Below are 15,238 nucleotides of genomic sequence, written 5' to 3' on the forward strand. Positions count from 1 at the left end.
ATCATCTGTGCAGAAAAGCGACATTGGTATTTTGTTCGAACGTGAAGACTACATGTCTCCTACAACATCGGCTTGATCTCCGCTGCCTCCTTGAAATCCGCACCAGTCTTCGACCGCACTTCATCTACGGTCACGCCATCCGCAAGCTCAATAAGCGTCAGTCCCTCTGTAAAGTCGACATCAAACACGCACTACACAATCATTAGTCTCCAATCCAAACAACCCAAAAGGAGAAGAGGGGTACTCACCAAATCCGTAATAATCCTGCTCACACAGGCCTTACCCGTAAGCGGAAACTCGCACTGCTTAAGAATCTTGGGCCTCCCCTTCTTATCCGTATGCTCCATGGTAACAACCACCTTCGTCTTCTCCGGATTACTGACCAAATCCATCGCGCCGCCGAACCCCTTGACCTTACCGGGCAACATCCAGTTGGCCAGGTCACCCCTCGCACTCACTTGCATAGCGCCGAGAATAGTCAGATCAATCTTGCCCGCACGAATCATACCGAAACTCTCTTCGGAGCCAAAGCTAGACGCGCCAGGGAGAAGAGTAACAGTCTCCTTACCCGCGTTGATGAGGTCAGGGTCTTCGAGGCCCCTTTGCGGGTATGGACCTAGACCGAGAATACCGTTTTCGGACTGAAGTTGGACTTCTACGGAGGGGTCTACGAAGGACGGGGCGAGCATAGGCATGCCGATCCCTAGGTTGGCGTACATGCCGTTCTTGAACTCCTTCGCGGCGCGGCGCACGATGCGTTCGCGTTTCGAGGCTGCGTCGCCGGCGCCGAGGGCGGAGACGGCTTCTTTGGGGTCTTTTGCGTTGACTACTTTTTCAATCTTCTTTTCCGCGGTGGACTGGATTACGCGGTCGATGTAGATGCCGGGGACGTGGACGGCGTTGGGAGGGATCTCGCCGGGCTCGACAATGTGCTCGGCTTCTACGATAGTGGTTGTGGCGTTGCGTGCCATGGCGCCGTTGAAGTTTTGGGCGCTGAAGCGGAATTGCACGTTGCCTAGACGGTCGGCTTTGTAGGCTTTGATGAAGGCGTAGTCGCCTTTGATGCTTTCTTCCATAACGTAGCTCTTGCCTGCGAAGACTTTGACGTCGCGCGGTGTGGAGTATTGGGCTACGCTGCCGTCGCTGTTGTGCTTGAGAGCGAGTTCGCCGGTTTGCACGACGGTGCCAAAGGCCGCAGGTGTGTAGAAGGCTGGGATGCCGGCGCCGCCTGCTCTACATCGCTCGGCGAGGGTGCCTTGGGGTGTGAGTTCGAGCTCTAGCTCGCCGGTGAGGTACATCTGCTCGAGCACTTTGTTCTCGCCTACGTAGCTGGCGATCATCTTCTTGACTTGCTTGCTTTCGAGCAGTAGGCCCAGGCCCCCTCCAACGATGCCGGCATTGTTGGATACGGCGGTCAGGCCGGTGATGTGTGGTGTGCTCTTTACTTGGTGGATGAGCGTGTCTGGGACGCCTGAAAGACCGAAGCCTCCGCATAGCAGCGTACTGTCAGAGGCCATGTCTTCGATAGCCGCCGCGGCACTCGGGTAGACCTTGTTGATCTCATTGCGGCGGAGAGACGAGGAGAAGGAGCGCGACAGGTTGAGGTATGTCTGTCGATGTCAGTAGCTGCCGAGAATCGATTGGAGAAGGTTGAATGACTTTTGTTGTGCTTCGCGAGAAGGTGCGCGCAGTGCGCAGTGTAAGGGATATTGACGGCATGCTTGGCTGGGCTTTGCGCAAGTATACAAACTTCCAGACTTTCAAACGCTCAACTCACAGACGGTGGAGGTGTAGATAACAAATCACTGTGGGGAGAATTGGAGCGCTCCCGGATATCTGTATACCCAAGCATCGTCGCAGCCTCGGGAAGCTCTAGTATGGGTTGCGTCGGCATCTTGACGCGGGAGGGCGGAACAGCGCCGACGCGGAATGTGGAGGAAAATCGAGGGCCTGGAGTGGGGAGTAGTCAGGTACTGCGTGGTGATTGGGTGGGTTGTGGCTACTCAGGGCAGGCGCGGACTTGTTTTCCTTCGTCGCTAGGTAGCTCCGGAACGTCAGACATCGATGAGCAAGCACGCAAGGTCGTGAGTCTTTCTTCATTCACACCCACCCACAAAAGTCACTCGTACCTTGACACACCCACGTCAACCAAGGAAAAAACTGAACAGGCCTGTGGCCTACATCAACTTGAACCCCTACAAAATAGGTGACCTGGCGTCGATGTAGGCTCTAGACCTGTTCAGTTTTTTTCTGGTATGAGGTGCACCTAGTGGAGATATGCCTCATCCTACCTTCTGTAGATCTTTCCGACGGTCTACTGGCGCTGAACTGGATCGATAGCGCGTCTACCTGTACAGGTAACATGAACATGACGAGACGCACACGAGAGAGCAAAACCCAAGGAGTTGAGGAGCTACACCCAGCTTTCGTCAGCAGCGCATGTGTTACATGCATTCAGAGAGGCAGGGTATTGCGCTCGCTCGAATGACAACCCTCTAGCATACGTTTTCTAGACTATTCTTCTTGTTGTTTCGTCGTTTCATCGTTGCTTCAAATAAGCCCTCCATTCGCGACTCTTCTCGTCATCTAACGGGTGTTGTTCATTATGGCGCTTCTGTCAGCCATCCTGGCTCGAAGAACACCCAAATCGCACAAATTCTACTCTCATGTCGCGTGACAACAAAGATAGACCTAAGAAAGCAGCAAGACATAGCAGTGTAGAGAATTACGCACTCCACAGTCCTAGTTTCGCAGAATTCTCGCTAACACGTGCCCATAGCGATGTGGGAGAATCTGAAAGCGATGATTCTGCATCGGATTGGAACCCCAACACGGAACTTTCCTCGAGTATATGGGATAAGCGGGCCGAAGCCCCACAGAAGAAGACGAGACATGGGAGGCTGAAGACGCAACAAGCAATTTTGCCCATCGGTTCAGTCACACCGACACCAGAGGAAGAGGGTTTCACAAATACATGTCTAGAGCTCCTTAAGCAACCCTCTATCAGCCCCATCTCACCTCACTCCAATGCGGAAGTCAGCTATGACGATCTCGGCAAACATACGAGTTTAGACTACGTACACACGCTTCCAGTCCCAGAACAAGGGGAGGAGATACCGGCCCATGACCCAGCACATGCTTGTGGTGATCAAAAACCTCTCAAGAACCTTAACGCAGGAAAAGAGAACCCGGACCATGAACCAACACATGCCCGCAATGACCAAGATCCCTCCGAGAATCTCCCCCCAGAAAAGGAGAAACACCTCCAAAACCTCGCCTTCGACGAGCTAGTCGAAGTGCTCCAGATCCCAAACCCGCAACACTCTACTCTTTCCAAGCTCCAGCTATATGTAAACAATATATACACGCCCAAGACGTACGAAAGAATGAAGATGGCATTAGGCCCTGCCTTTAGCAAGGCTTACAAAGCGATGCAGCTATGGCACGAAATTCACGGAAAGCTAAGAGAATTTAGAGAGACTACTAAGTATGAGGGCAAGGCTGGTGCGGACTGGCAGGCTTATAAACAGGCTTTGAGATCGGTTTCTTAGAAGGATTCTTTGCCGGCTATGACTGCGCATCGTTAGCTGGGACTGTTTGTGGATAAGTCTAAGAAGCGCGGAGAGTGGTTCGCGGATAGCGCGGTTTTTGCGGACTGTCTCGCCCGCTTCTATGCTACACTGCTGCAGCCACCGAATATATCTGCGGAGGATCTTGTTGGTGGGTTTGAGGAGTATAATGTTGAGCTGCTCAAGTGGTTCGAGGTTGGTGGATGATGGGAAAGAAGACATTGTGGGTAAGCGCGCGGAAAAGTTATGCGGGCTCGGATAGGATACGGGACGGAAGGGAGATCTGATGGTACACCAGCCCATGTTCATGACTCTTACGTACATGTAGAGTGTCGATTCATAGCGAAACGCTGTCACAAAAGGAGTCAGTTCGGTATCTGTCAACACCAGTCACTTTCTACATCACTCCAAGTCATCGTCGAAGACTCATGGCGGGAAGAGTAACTATATTTCAACTTTCTCGCTGCTTTCAACTTCCTCCACACACCATTTCCCCTCAAATCTACTTCTACATGCAAAACACTGCACTCTTCGCTATCAACATCTATCTACACTACGCTGACGATCAAATACTCATAGCCCAATACTATTCGTCCTCCACACCAAACCGCCACGATGATTTTGGGACTCGACCACTTCACCTTCAACGAAATCTGCTTCTCAGTCATGATAGCATCCTATTTCCTCGTGAACTTGATCAACCTCAGCAATGCGACGCCTATGGGATCGGGCTCGGCGATCGAAGGAACGATGGCTATGAGTTCAGCGTTCGAAGCGATATCCTCCATGGCACCAGCTGGCGTACTTCCTGGTGTTCCTTCTGGTAGCGCGTCTCATGTGGTGACTGCGCTGGCCGGATCGGGTCAGGCTGCGGGTGGATCGCCGACTGCTACCAAAGCCGCACCCCAACCTCACGAAACTCTCGACTACGGCCCTGTGAATACGCCGGATACGGGCTGCGAATACGGTAATGCCATCGTCGTGAACAAGTGTTCCGTTCCCGTCAATATCAACACCATCGGCGGATTCCGACTTAACGGAAGCAACACGACCTATAGCACACCAGAAGAGCAAGTCGTATACCCCATCGCTCCTGGCGAGACGTACAGCGAAGGCTTCCGTAGCACGTGGGTATCCCCCGATCCGGACAACGTCAAAGGTAACAACCCAGACACCGACAAACTATGGGGTCAAGGAATCTCAATCAAGATATCCTGGGCAGACAAACCTGGCAATAAAGACACCACACAATTCGAATACGCCCTTACCTACAACCCCAAAGCTCCACAAACATACCCTCTACTCTGGTATGACGTCTCGCTTTTGGATTGCGGTCAACCGGCTAAGCACAACGGCACCGATTTCACTGCTACGGATGCGGACTACAAGGCCAAGACGGATCAGTGTCCCGGGTACCAGGGCGGACTGACTTTGAAGTTCGAGCCTGAGGCGGGTATCAAGAATACGTGTCCGAAAATTGATTGCGAAGGGGAGTGTCGCGATATTTACAACTTCGACAGGACGAGAGAGCATGAGCCGACGAAACAGTGTTGGGGTGAGTTCAAGGGGAACATGATCTTGAGCCTGTGTGCTGGAAGTGGTGAGGGCACTGCCAATACTCGCAGAGGTCTTGGAAAAGACGAGGATGTTCAAAGCGCTGGAAGTGTCTAGATCAATGTGGTGTGCGGTCGTTTCATTGATGGTTGTTGAATGAGCGGTGATGTCTTGTCGGTGTGTTTGAGGCTTGCTGGAAATGTAGTACTAGATGTATTTGTCATTCGCTTGGCCTTTTTACCCGCTTACCTTCCGGTGACGCAAAAGTGAATTCGATTAGATCGTATGGTAGCTGGCCCTTTGATTTGGGAGATATTGTCTATGGCGAGTGTTGTCGTTAATGTTCGCGTACTGGTGCAGGAAATGGCGAGACACTTCCACGTGGTCTGTGCTGCAAGGTTAAATCCGATGCTGGTGCGCAGGCAGATGGTATTTGTAAATTCCTAGATGATCCTTCGGATGCCATTAAATATGCGAAACAGCTCATTCTTCAGTAATAATCTTAGTTCTTCTTGAGAGATGTGGTTACAGATCTCGCACGGATAGGCTACGCGCGGCTCAAACGTTCGTGCTCGCGTCATTGGGGTGGCGATCATCACGATCTGATCGGCGATTGCGTACCGTGGTTGTTCCATAGGTAAAGCTCCGCGGACCCTGGATAACGGTTCGCACAAAGATCATCCTCACCTCACCGAAGACGGCTGTGGCGTCTCGATATTGGGATTGTCTGTAGATCTGCGTTGGGTAGTAATGGGCAATGTAAGGTACCCGTTCGAAGACCTCTGGATGGTGATTGGTAGGGGTAGTCGTTCCGAGCGTCGGAACGGAAGCGCGGTAAGTCGCGGATGAAGATAGATTGCGAGTACAGGGCTGCAAGCAGGCATTATCTGATCTCACGATACCTCTGCCGAGGGTGACGCGGGCATGGCGGTGGGTACCTGTCAGCCGTGGTGTTCGCACGTGAGGCAGGTACCCGCCAGCTGACGGGTAGAGATTGTTAAAGTTTGGAGCGCAGCGTGTCTCGCATGGCAGCTGCTCGACACATTGTTACCACGCACGTTGTCTTGGGATTCCGCCCCGCCGCATTTGACAGGAGCTAGAAGAATGGAAGCGCCAAAGCCGCTGAGGCTTCCTAGTGTACTCTGGTATACTGCAAGATCCAGCCGCATGGTCCGCCCTCCAGCACAATGACACCACAAGTGGCTCCATGGGCTACTTGTAGGCAGGCGCAGATTCGGGCCGAGACGCGACAGGACGGCCAAATTTGCGGGATAGCGTATTCAACACGTTGATCGAGAGAGGGACAGCAGCGTCGCTAGTGAGGCTCTTGAGTAGTGTAGAGAACGGTGGTGCGTCGAGCGTCTCTCAGGCTTCCGGAAGGAAAGCTGCTGGCGCTAGCCGGTTCGGGACGGCATGGGAAACCGTCTTGGAAATGTGCAGGGGTACCCATCCAATGGGGAAACGTGGCATCCCGTTGGCCATCGCTAAAATAGTAGTTGACGCCATGTAGAGCGCCCCAAGAGCGGTCGACGGGGATGGGTGGTGAAGGCAGGATCACGATGTAGAGACAGCGAAGAGGGAGAATGCGGTGCGGTGAGTACGGGCTGTGGAGGTTGGGCGTCGCTGGAGGTTTCCAGATCGGCATAGGCGCGGCTGGAGTATCGAGAAACCCTGATGACGTCGCTGGCCGTGATCTAGCGGCTCGCAGCCAACAGTCAATTTCGTCCAAGCGGGCGGCTGGAATGAGACAGGAGCAAGACGGTCCCTCGCGCCAATACACATCATTTACGCGATCCACGATCCATCCAAACTGCTTTTGTCCAGCGCGTGCAGTGCGCGGCCTCGACGTTTCTGTAAGTGTATGCGGGCGTGTGTTGAAGCCCACGGGCGCGAGGCTATCCTGCTCCTGATCCTGGCATGAGCCCACCACCTGATTCTTACTCACCAAGCACTCCCAGCTTGTCTCTGCGCTCCGGTGGGATTCGGTCTCTGCTGGCAGTCTGACAGTGCGAAACCACTGGTGGCCATTAAGTCGTGTTGTTGACCTGTCCATGTGCTGAGGCCGCTTCACCGTCCATTCTTGCCAGGAGCACACTCCGCGACGTCATAGCTCACCATCCCATCTATGCCCGCCGTTGCCTCGACCCCATCACGACACCACTTGCGCGTTACGTGGGAGACTGGGGAATGCAATAATGACAAAGGCCCCGTCACCCTCTCCTAATCCCAAGAGAGAGACTGCGCCGCCACCCACGACGCGCCCGCCACTGCAGAGACTGGCCGCCAGCGACGCGAAGACATATCAGTCGCAAACCTCGCAGCCCTCGCCCGGAACCCGGAACCCGAGCAGACCCCGCGACGATGCCGCCACCGACAGCGAACTGAGCGAGGCAGAGAGCCAGCCGGGCGACGAGGACGAAGGCGCTGGTGCCGACGAGCTGGCCGCGGAAGAAGCGCCACTGAGCGAGGCCTCGCCCGACGAGATGGAGGTGGAGCGGCTGCGCGGCCTGCAGCTGAAGATGCTGCAGCAACAGCAGCGGGCGCGCATGCGGAGCTCGTCCAACAATTCCGCTGTCGCGCTGGGCTCTCGCCGCATATCGCCCATCAAGGAGGAACCCATGCCCGGCATCTCGCCCACCCTCGAGGGCGCCTTTATCAGTCCAACCCCGAGCCCGAACCCGCCGCTCCCTACGGGCCTCACCACGTCGACCGAATCGACCGAGTCTGCGAGGACCATTCGCGGCAGCATGCCACCGACGCCCGCCGCCACCCATGCCGTTCGAACGCCATCCTACCCCTTCCCTTCAGTCCCAAACACGCCACGATGGGCCTCGGCATTCCACATGCCCTTCACCAGCCTGTCGCCCACGGTAGCAGCGGGGCAGTCGCGAGAGTACGCGACCCCGCAAGAGCGCATCTCCTCCGAGAGCAGCACCCCCGCCGCATCAAGCACGCCCTTCGCCCCCGGAGGAAGAAACTACCAGAGCCCGGATGCAGAAGACCCGCGATTCCCGAGTCCCAATCTTTACGACATCGTACTGCGTCTGGGCGCCGAGCCCGGCCTTGCTGCTTGGTGGACGGCGGTAACGTCCATCATGCGCGACCACTATGGAGCGGAAAGAGCCACCTTGGCAGTACCAGCGGATGCGTCTGATATCGAGAACGTGCCATGGGGCCAGAAGACTAGTTTTACTGCCATGGGCAACGAGGGAAGCCCGCATGCAGCCACCTACCAGGAAGCAGCAAGCCATTTCCAGTCGGAAGAGAACCCAAGCTCACGCGACTATGAACATGCCGACATGCCTCCTTCCACCACGATCCCGGAACGCAGACCAAAGCTATTCTCGCATCACTCCTTCGCGGGCCACGAACGCCAGAAGTCCAGCGCCGGTCCAGATACGCCCACACCGGCGTCGCTCAACCGGCCAAGAGGTCCAATGAGGTCTGCCAGCCACGCACCCCATATGGCTGCCAGGCCAGAGCATCCGCTAAGGCAGGTCTCACAGGCTTCCTTTGATGGCGCCTCTCCCGCATTCGCTGGCTCGACACCAACAGGTGGACCTACCTTTAGCGACCCAGAATTCTCCAGTGTGGGCGAGCCTTCGCCGCCCAGCGCTGTGTACCATGTACTGCGTGCTCTCGATCACGAGCCAGATGCCCTCATCGACAACACCGGTGTTAACCGTGTCTTGGAGAGAGGGCGCTTGGTCACTCTGACTAGAGATTACTCGACTTCGCATTCGACATCTAAAGAGGACTTGGGTAAGGACAAATCGGAACAGAATAAACCTTCTGCGATACAGGGTAGTGCTGCTGCACAAGAAGCTCACAAAGCGGCCGCCGCTCGTGGCCGTGCCAATCTGGCTACGAATGATCCCCGCCTGCCGCAACGCTATGAAGAGTACGAACAGTACCCAAGCTCACCATGGGCACAGTCGCCCGCCCCGTCACCAGCTATCCAGAATGATGCTGATGCCAATCCGTTCTTCGCTACAGGCAATGTCGACGAGGAAACATTCAACCCGTCGCGTTCACCTCAAGACTACACACAATTTGGCATGGTTGAGGCCATTGGCGTTGACAAAGCCAGTACCGTCACACACATACCTCTGGTGCATCCCATTCTATCTCAGATCATGGCGTCTCCAGCAACCTCCACGCCAAATCAAACGCCGTCAATGACGCGGAGACAGTCCGAACAATCCATGTCAACGTCGCTGAACAAGGAGGGCTTTGTGCGGAAAGCGCCCATTGCGATTCTTTCCATACTGTCGCCCATCGTGCCATATCCGCGGAACCTTACCAACTCATTGAAGCACCTTGGCCCTCACCTTGCTACGTCATTCTCCAATGCTTGGCACTTCACCAACGCTCAAGCTCAAGTCGCGTCGGTCCGACAGCGGCGCATGACAGCTGGCACTTCTGGCGGCATTAGCCTCCCCTCGGATTCCGATAGCCTCGACGATCTGCTCCACCTTGATCTGGAAGACATCACCAACTCAGCAGCGGGCAGTGTTACTAGTCCTTCCGACTACTCGGGTCGATCCAAGCACAGTCCCGGAGACTCCATCGCCGGAACACCTGGCTGGGACACTTCTTCCGTCGGATTCTCGAGCAGACACTCCGTGGGCGGTACCCCTGGCCAACTTGCAGGTAGCGAAGCGGTTGAAAGCTACTTCGATGCGAGAAAACAATATGGCAAAACGTTGAACGCCCCAACTTCGACGCCTCATGAACAAGCTGCCCGCAAGACAGACAAGCGTCCTGCAAAGCGAGTGACTGTAAACCCAGTAGCTGAACAGGCCAATGACGATGCTTCCAAGGCACGTAGCGATAAGCCAGACGAGTCGTTGAGCACGCGTCGCGCCCAGATGCAGAGCAACTCCAACAGAGGCCATTCGTTCTTGCACTCATACGGTGCAGACTTCAGCTCGTCATTCCAGTCCTTGCAATCGGCGACAACACCCGGTGGGAAGCCTCAGGCCCCGCATGGTCATGTGAGGAGACCGTCCATCACCGAAACGTCTGACATGCCACCTCCTTCAGAAAGTCTACTCCGGACAATCACCGACTCATTACCGGTGCAGATCTTCACCGCCGCTCCCAATACCGGAGCAATTACTTGGGTCAACTCCAAATTCCTGATATATAGAGGCCAGGATCAACGGCAGGTGTTGCAAGACCCATGGGATTCAATTCACCCAGAGGATCGCGATTCGTATCTGGAGGAGTGGAGCAGATCGCTACGCACTGGTCAGCAATTGCAGAAGAAAGTGAGATTGCAAAGGTTCGATCACCACTACCGATGGTTCTACGTTCGTGTCGCCCCACTCAAGAACAAGCGCCAGCAGATTGTTCACTGGATCGGTACCAACATGGATTTCCACGAACAGCATATTGCTGAACTCAATTCTGCTCGACAACAGGAGACGGCCGCGTCGGAAGCCAAATACCGCGCGCTGGCGAACTCGAGCCCGCAGATTGTGTTTGTCGTGTCCGATCGCAGAGGTTTAACGTTCTGCAATTCCCAATGGATTTCTTTCTCTGGCCAGAGTGAGATTCATGCCCTGGGCAACGGCTTCTTGGAGCATGTGCACCCTGATGACGTTGTCAAGTGCAAGCTTCCCGAGTTAGATGAACACGGAGTCGCCAATGTGCCTACTTCAATGCCAGCAGATCACGGTAGAACCGACTCAAACTCATCGGACGCTTCATCGGAGACTGAGCGAACAATCACCAGCCCAGGTGGATCAGTACCAGACCGCATGGACATGCCTCAGGCCAAGTTGTCCAAACTAGCAAGCACTGGTATTCTCAGGGTTGCAAAGGATGCAGATGGACGGGCATCGTATTCCACCGAAGTGCGACTTCGCAACAAAGACGGTGACTACAGGTGGCATCTGGTCAGGATCTTGTTAGAGAATTCACTCTCTGAAGACGGCGATGAAGAGACCTGGTATGGCACAGCTACCGACATCAATGACCACAAGCTGCTCGAGCAGACGTTGAAGGAAACCATGGATGCAAAGTCCAAGTTCCTCAGTAACATGTCCCATGAGATCCGTACTCCTCTGAACGGTATCTCCGGCATGGTCAACTTCCTGCTTGACAGCACGCTCAACTCTGAGCAGTTGGAGCATGTCAACATCATAAAAGCTAGTACCGACAGTCTGCTGAACCTCATCAACGACATTCTCGATCTGTCAAAGGTCGAAGCCGGTATGATCAAGCTGTCTATGGAATGGCTCCATCTGCCGTCGCTTCTTGAAGAGGTCAATGACTTGAATATGGGCTTAGCCATACAGAAAGGCCTTGAACTCAACTACCTTGTGGACGAAGGTGTGCCAGCAGAGGTCAAGGGTGACAAGTTCCGCATTCGCCAAGTTCTTCTCAATGTGGTTGGGAATGCAATCAAGTTCACCGAGCGAGGAGAAATCTTTATCCGATGCAGATTGCAACCACCCGATCGATCTCGGCCCCTGCGAGACAACGAGACCATGGTTCGGTTCGAAGTGGTTGACACCGGTCAAGGCTTCACAGATGCTGAGGCCAAGTACCTGTTCAAGCGATTCAGCCAAATTGACGCCAGCAGCACCCGGCAACATGGCGGAACAGGACTCGGCTTGGCTATCTCTATGCAGTTCGTCGAGCTACATGGAGGTAGAATGGACGCACGAAGTGCGCCAGGCAAGGGTTCGACTTTCTTCTTCACGATCAAGTTTGGGCTTCCCACCGCCGACGACTTCCCCAGGCCGCAGGTGTCGACACCAGGCACGCCAGCTTTTGAGACGCCGCTCGCAGTGCCAGCAGTGCCTCCACTACCCCAGCCCTCGGCTCTTCAGAAATTTGTTCAGTCACAAAATCCTAGCCAAGCACCGATCAAGCGCGTATCAAGCGTCTCCTCCGACAAGAGCGAACCTGTCAGGTCGCCTGCATCTAGTCTCTCAGCCTCTGAGCGTTCGCGCGACTCTCCGTCCCTCTCCTCTGGTAGCTCGGATCACTCTTTGACAAGTGCCGCTCTTACTGGACAGTCGAGCTTGCGTTCGGAAAGATCTTCTGCGTCTTCGTACCTGCAAGAAGCTAGCCCAGCTTCAGACCCGGATATCAAACTAGCTCTGCCACCCAAACGAACCGATAGCGAGGAAGCCCCCAAGCCCGACTCTTCCACCTCCATCAACTCGGACAAGACGCTCCGTGCGTCTTCACCCCATCGTAGTCTGTCACCGCTTGGCAGTGCTCTACAACCTCCCATGTATTCTATTCTGGTGGTGTGCCCATTGGAGCATAGTAGGGAAGCTACGATCCGACACATCAGGAACACGCTTCCTCAAGGGATACCTCATCAAGTGACGGGTCAAGCTAGCGTCATCGAGGCGCAGAAGATGATGGGTGGCGACAATCCCGTGCTATTCACCCATGTTGTTCTCGTGCTGCACGACACTGCCGAGGTGCACGCCATCGTGGACCAGATCTTCAGCTCCATGGCGTACGGCAACACATCTGTTGTCGTAGTCTCGGATCCGTCACAGAAGAAGGAGCTGATCAAAGAAGCACCGGTCTACGACTACGAGCAGCTTCACATGGATCGACGCCTCCAGTTCATCTACCGGCCTCTTAAACCTTCGAAGTTTGCCATCATCTTCGACCCACAGAAGGAGCGTGAGTCTAGCACGGATCGCAATCAAGACAGCGCACAGCAGGTCGTTGTCAGCCAAAAGCTCGTCTTTGAAGAACTCAAGCGCCGCGTGGGTGGCAAGAACCACAAGGTCTTGCTGGTCGAAGACAACAAGATCAACCAAACGGTTAGTGGCCTCTACATGTAACTTTTTGCGCATACTAATAGTCTTCAGGTCATCTTGAAATTCCTTGCCAGGATCGACATTGAAACAGAGACGGTACAGGATGGTGTTCAAGCTACCGATACCGTCTTTGCAAAGCCACCCGGCTATTACTCGATCATCCTCGTAAGTAGCAACGTCTGTTTCTTTCGGACAGTACTAACGTCGTCCAGTGTGATCTACACATGCCCAACAAAGACGGGTACCAAGCTTGCAAAGAAATACGGCGGTGGGAGAAGAAGCATAGCTACCGCCGCCACCCTATCATCGCGCTCTCTGCGAACGTCCTCGGTGATGTTTACGCAAAGTGCGTGGAAGCAGGCTTCAACTCTTACGTCACGAAGCCGGTGGAGTTCAAAGAACTCTCTCTTGCCATGACCAAGTTCCTGGATCCGGCCGACCCTTCGAAACAGCCTGCTCTCATGAAGAAGAAGTGAAAGTGGGTGACTTTACCTTTACGCACACGTACACATTGTATCGAGGCACGGTACTCGATTTTGCTCCTACCTGCATCAGCGAACGGCGCAGTTGGGGAGCCACTGGACGTGCTACTAGGCACACCGAACATGACAGTGGTCCACGTTACTACCATCGCACTAGAGGCGCTGGTTGTTACATGGGATGCTTCTCGCATCTCATATCCTTAGTTTGGTTATGCAGTTGGATTGTTAATGGATGTAATGTTTTCAAGGCGAATGCATGAGCATTTGACGGCGTATTGTTACTTTGGAGCGAACGCAGCTGGTGGAGGATGATTCCCCGTGGTATGGTTCATTAGGCGGCATTATGGCAGCAAACTCTGCCTTGGGATAGAAAGAGGGTGGGTATTATACATGGACTTGATACCTCAACACGCAGCGGGGATGACTATGCTGACGCAGCGCTATGGATGAGCGCGAACTTGTACAATAGCAACGATGTAACGGAGACGAGAACATATTCAAACCACCAATACCGATGCTCAGCTTCCTCATTTGCGTCTGGTGGTGCGATGAAGATGTCTCACGCGACCGTTGTGGACGCGCTAGACATGCATCTCGCGTCAAGAACGCCTTCTCCACCCCCCAAAACCCGCAATGCAAACATCACCACTTTCTCCACGCTTTAGTCATCTCGGCGCTGATTGGCCGGAGTTGGATGCATCTGACATCCGCATCGCGCTAATTGGTGGATACAAACAGGGGTTCGTGTTGTCGTCATTGTCTGCCGGAGCTTCCTCATCGCCTAAAGTCCGAAGCGCACCCCTCTGACACCTGTCGCACGCTGACAGTACATCCCTTGATCCTCTCCCAACTCTCAGGCTATCCATAGCATCGCATCTGAGTCTGTATATCACAGCATGGCTTCTGCGACGGGAATTCCACCAAATGCCGCCGCGGCGCGCGGACAGAGTGAACAAGAGCCGCTTCTAGGCAGAAGAGGAGATGCGAGCCAGATGCATGGGCAGCCTCTCTACCATAACCTGTGGATCGGTATGTGCTTTCAAGCATACGCTGTCAGGAAGAAGTCTAACAGACTCAGGCACCGCTCCCATCGCGCAAGCAGGAATATGGATCGTAAGCACCTCAACACCTCCAACACCACGCCCATACTAACGCGTCAAAAGCTCGCAGCCATCATCTGGGGCGCCATCTTCTCCAAGAAACTCATCTTCTTCTCCGCCCACCCAGTAAGCCCCATCCCTCCGCCCCAAACCTCGCCCACCACCAACTAACCACCCAACCACGCAGCTTCTCAACTCCGTAAGCCACAACACCACCCTAATCACCCCCTCCCGCCAACCGTATCATTGATACCCCCTAGGCCGGCTTCCTCCTAGCCATCCAAGCAGCCCTCGTCCTCCAACCAACCCACACCCCCGAACAAAAGCGCGCCGGCACCCTCGCCCACTTCCTCTTCCACGCGCTCGGCGCCTCCGCCCTCACCGCCGGCCTCATCATCATCGAAATGAACAAAGCCGGCCCGGACCACGAACACTTTGAATCTGCGCACGCGCGCCTCGGCCTTACCTTTTATATCCTTGTGTATATCCAGGCGATTGTGGGGTTCACGCAGTATTATGTGCCGCAGCTTTATGGCAGTGTGGAGAACGCGAAGAGTATTTATAAGTATCATAGGGTGGCTGGGTATGTTATTGCGGTGTTGGGGCTTGCGACGATTTGCGCGGCGACGTGGACGACGTATAATTTGAACTTGGCGCATGTGCAGCATTGGGCTGTTATTATTGCTAGTGTGCTGGTGCTTGTGGGGGTTGTGCCGAGGATTAGATTGAGTAAG

The 15,238-nt window shown here is 54.5% G+C and overlaps 5 protein-coding genes across 5 annotated transcripts; 4 read left to right on the forward strand and 1 right to left on the reverse strand.

Annotated features, from left to right (window-relative positions):
* Positions 1-59: 59 nt before the first annotated feature.
* Positions 60-1,719, reverse strand: J4E88_010731 (uncharacterized protein; the record flags this gene model as incomplete). Its single annotated transcript, XM_049404321.1, has 3 exons — positions 60-191; positions 249-1,610; positions 1,660-1,719. The coding sequence occupies 3 exons, from the start codon at positions 1,717-1,719 to the stop codon at positions 60-62; spliced, it is 1,554 nt and encodes a 517-aa protein (XP_049249935.1).
* Positions 1,720-2,666: 947 nt separating this feature from the next.
* On the forward strand, positions 2,667-3,551 carry J4E88_010732 (uncharacterized protein; the record flags this gene model as incomplete). Its single annotated transcript, XM_049404322.1, has 1 exon — positions 2,667-3,551. One exon carries the CDS (start codon positions 2,667-2,669, stop codon positions 3,549-3,551), a length of 885 nt encoding a protein of 294 aa, XP_049249936.1.
* A 633-nt stretch (positions 3,552-4,184) lies between these two features.
* J4E88_010733 (uncharacterized protein) lies at positions 4,185-5,240 on the forward strand (the record flags this gene model as incomplete). The annotated part of the gene is made up of 1 exon (XM_049404323.1): positions 4,185-5,240. The coding sequence occupies one exon, from the start codon at positions 4,185-4,187 to the stop codon at positions 5,238-5,240; it is 1,056 nt and encodes a 351-aa protein (XP_049249937.1).
* Positions 5,241-7,318: 2,078 nt separating this feature from the next.
* On the forward strand, positions 7,319-13,398 carry J4E88_010734 (uncharacterized protein; the record flags this gene model as incomplete). The annotated part of the gene is made up of 3 exons (XM_049404324.1): positions 7,319-12,925; positions 12,974-13,087; positions 13,135-13,398. The coding sequence occupies 3 exons, from the start codon at positions 7,319-7,321 to the stop codon at positions 13,396-13,398; spliced, it is 5,985 nt and encodes a 1,994-aa protein (XP_049249938.1).
* A 1,112-nt stretch (positions 13,399-14,510) lies between these two features.
* J4E88_010735 (uncharacterized protein) lies at positions 14,511-15,147 on the forward strand (the record flags this gene model as incomplete). The annotated part of the gene is made up of 3 exons (XM_049404325.1): positions 14,511-14,630; positions 14,765-15,001; positions 15,079-15,147. 3 exons carry the CDS (start codon positions 14,511-14,513, stop codon positions 15,145-15,147), a joined length of 426 nt encoding a protein of 141 aa, XP_049249939.1.
* Between the last annotated feature and the right edge of the window lie 91 nt (positions 15,148-15,238).

This window comes from Alternaria novae-zelandiae (genome assembly GCF_023758075.1).
Source record: "Alternaria novae-zelandiae strain BMP 2774 chromosome Unknown scaffold_38, whole genome shotgun sequence".
Lineage (NCBI taxonomy): Eukaryota > Fungi > Ascomycota > Dothideomycetes > Pleosporales > Pleosporaceae > Alternaria > Alternaria novae-zelandiae.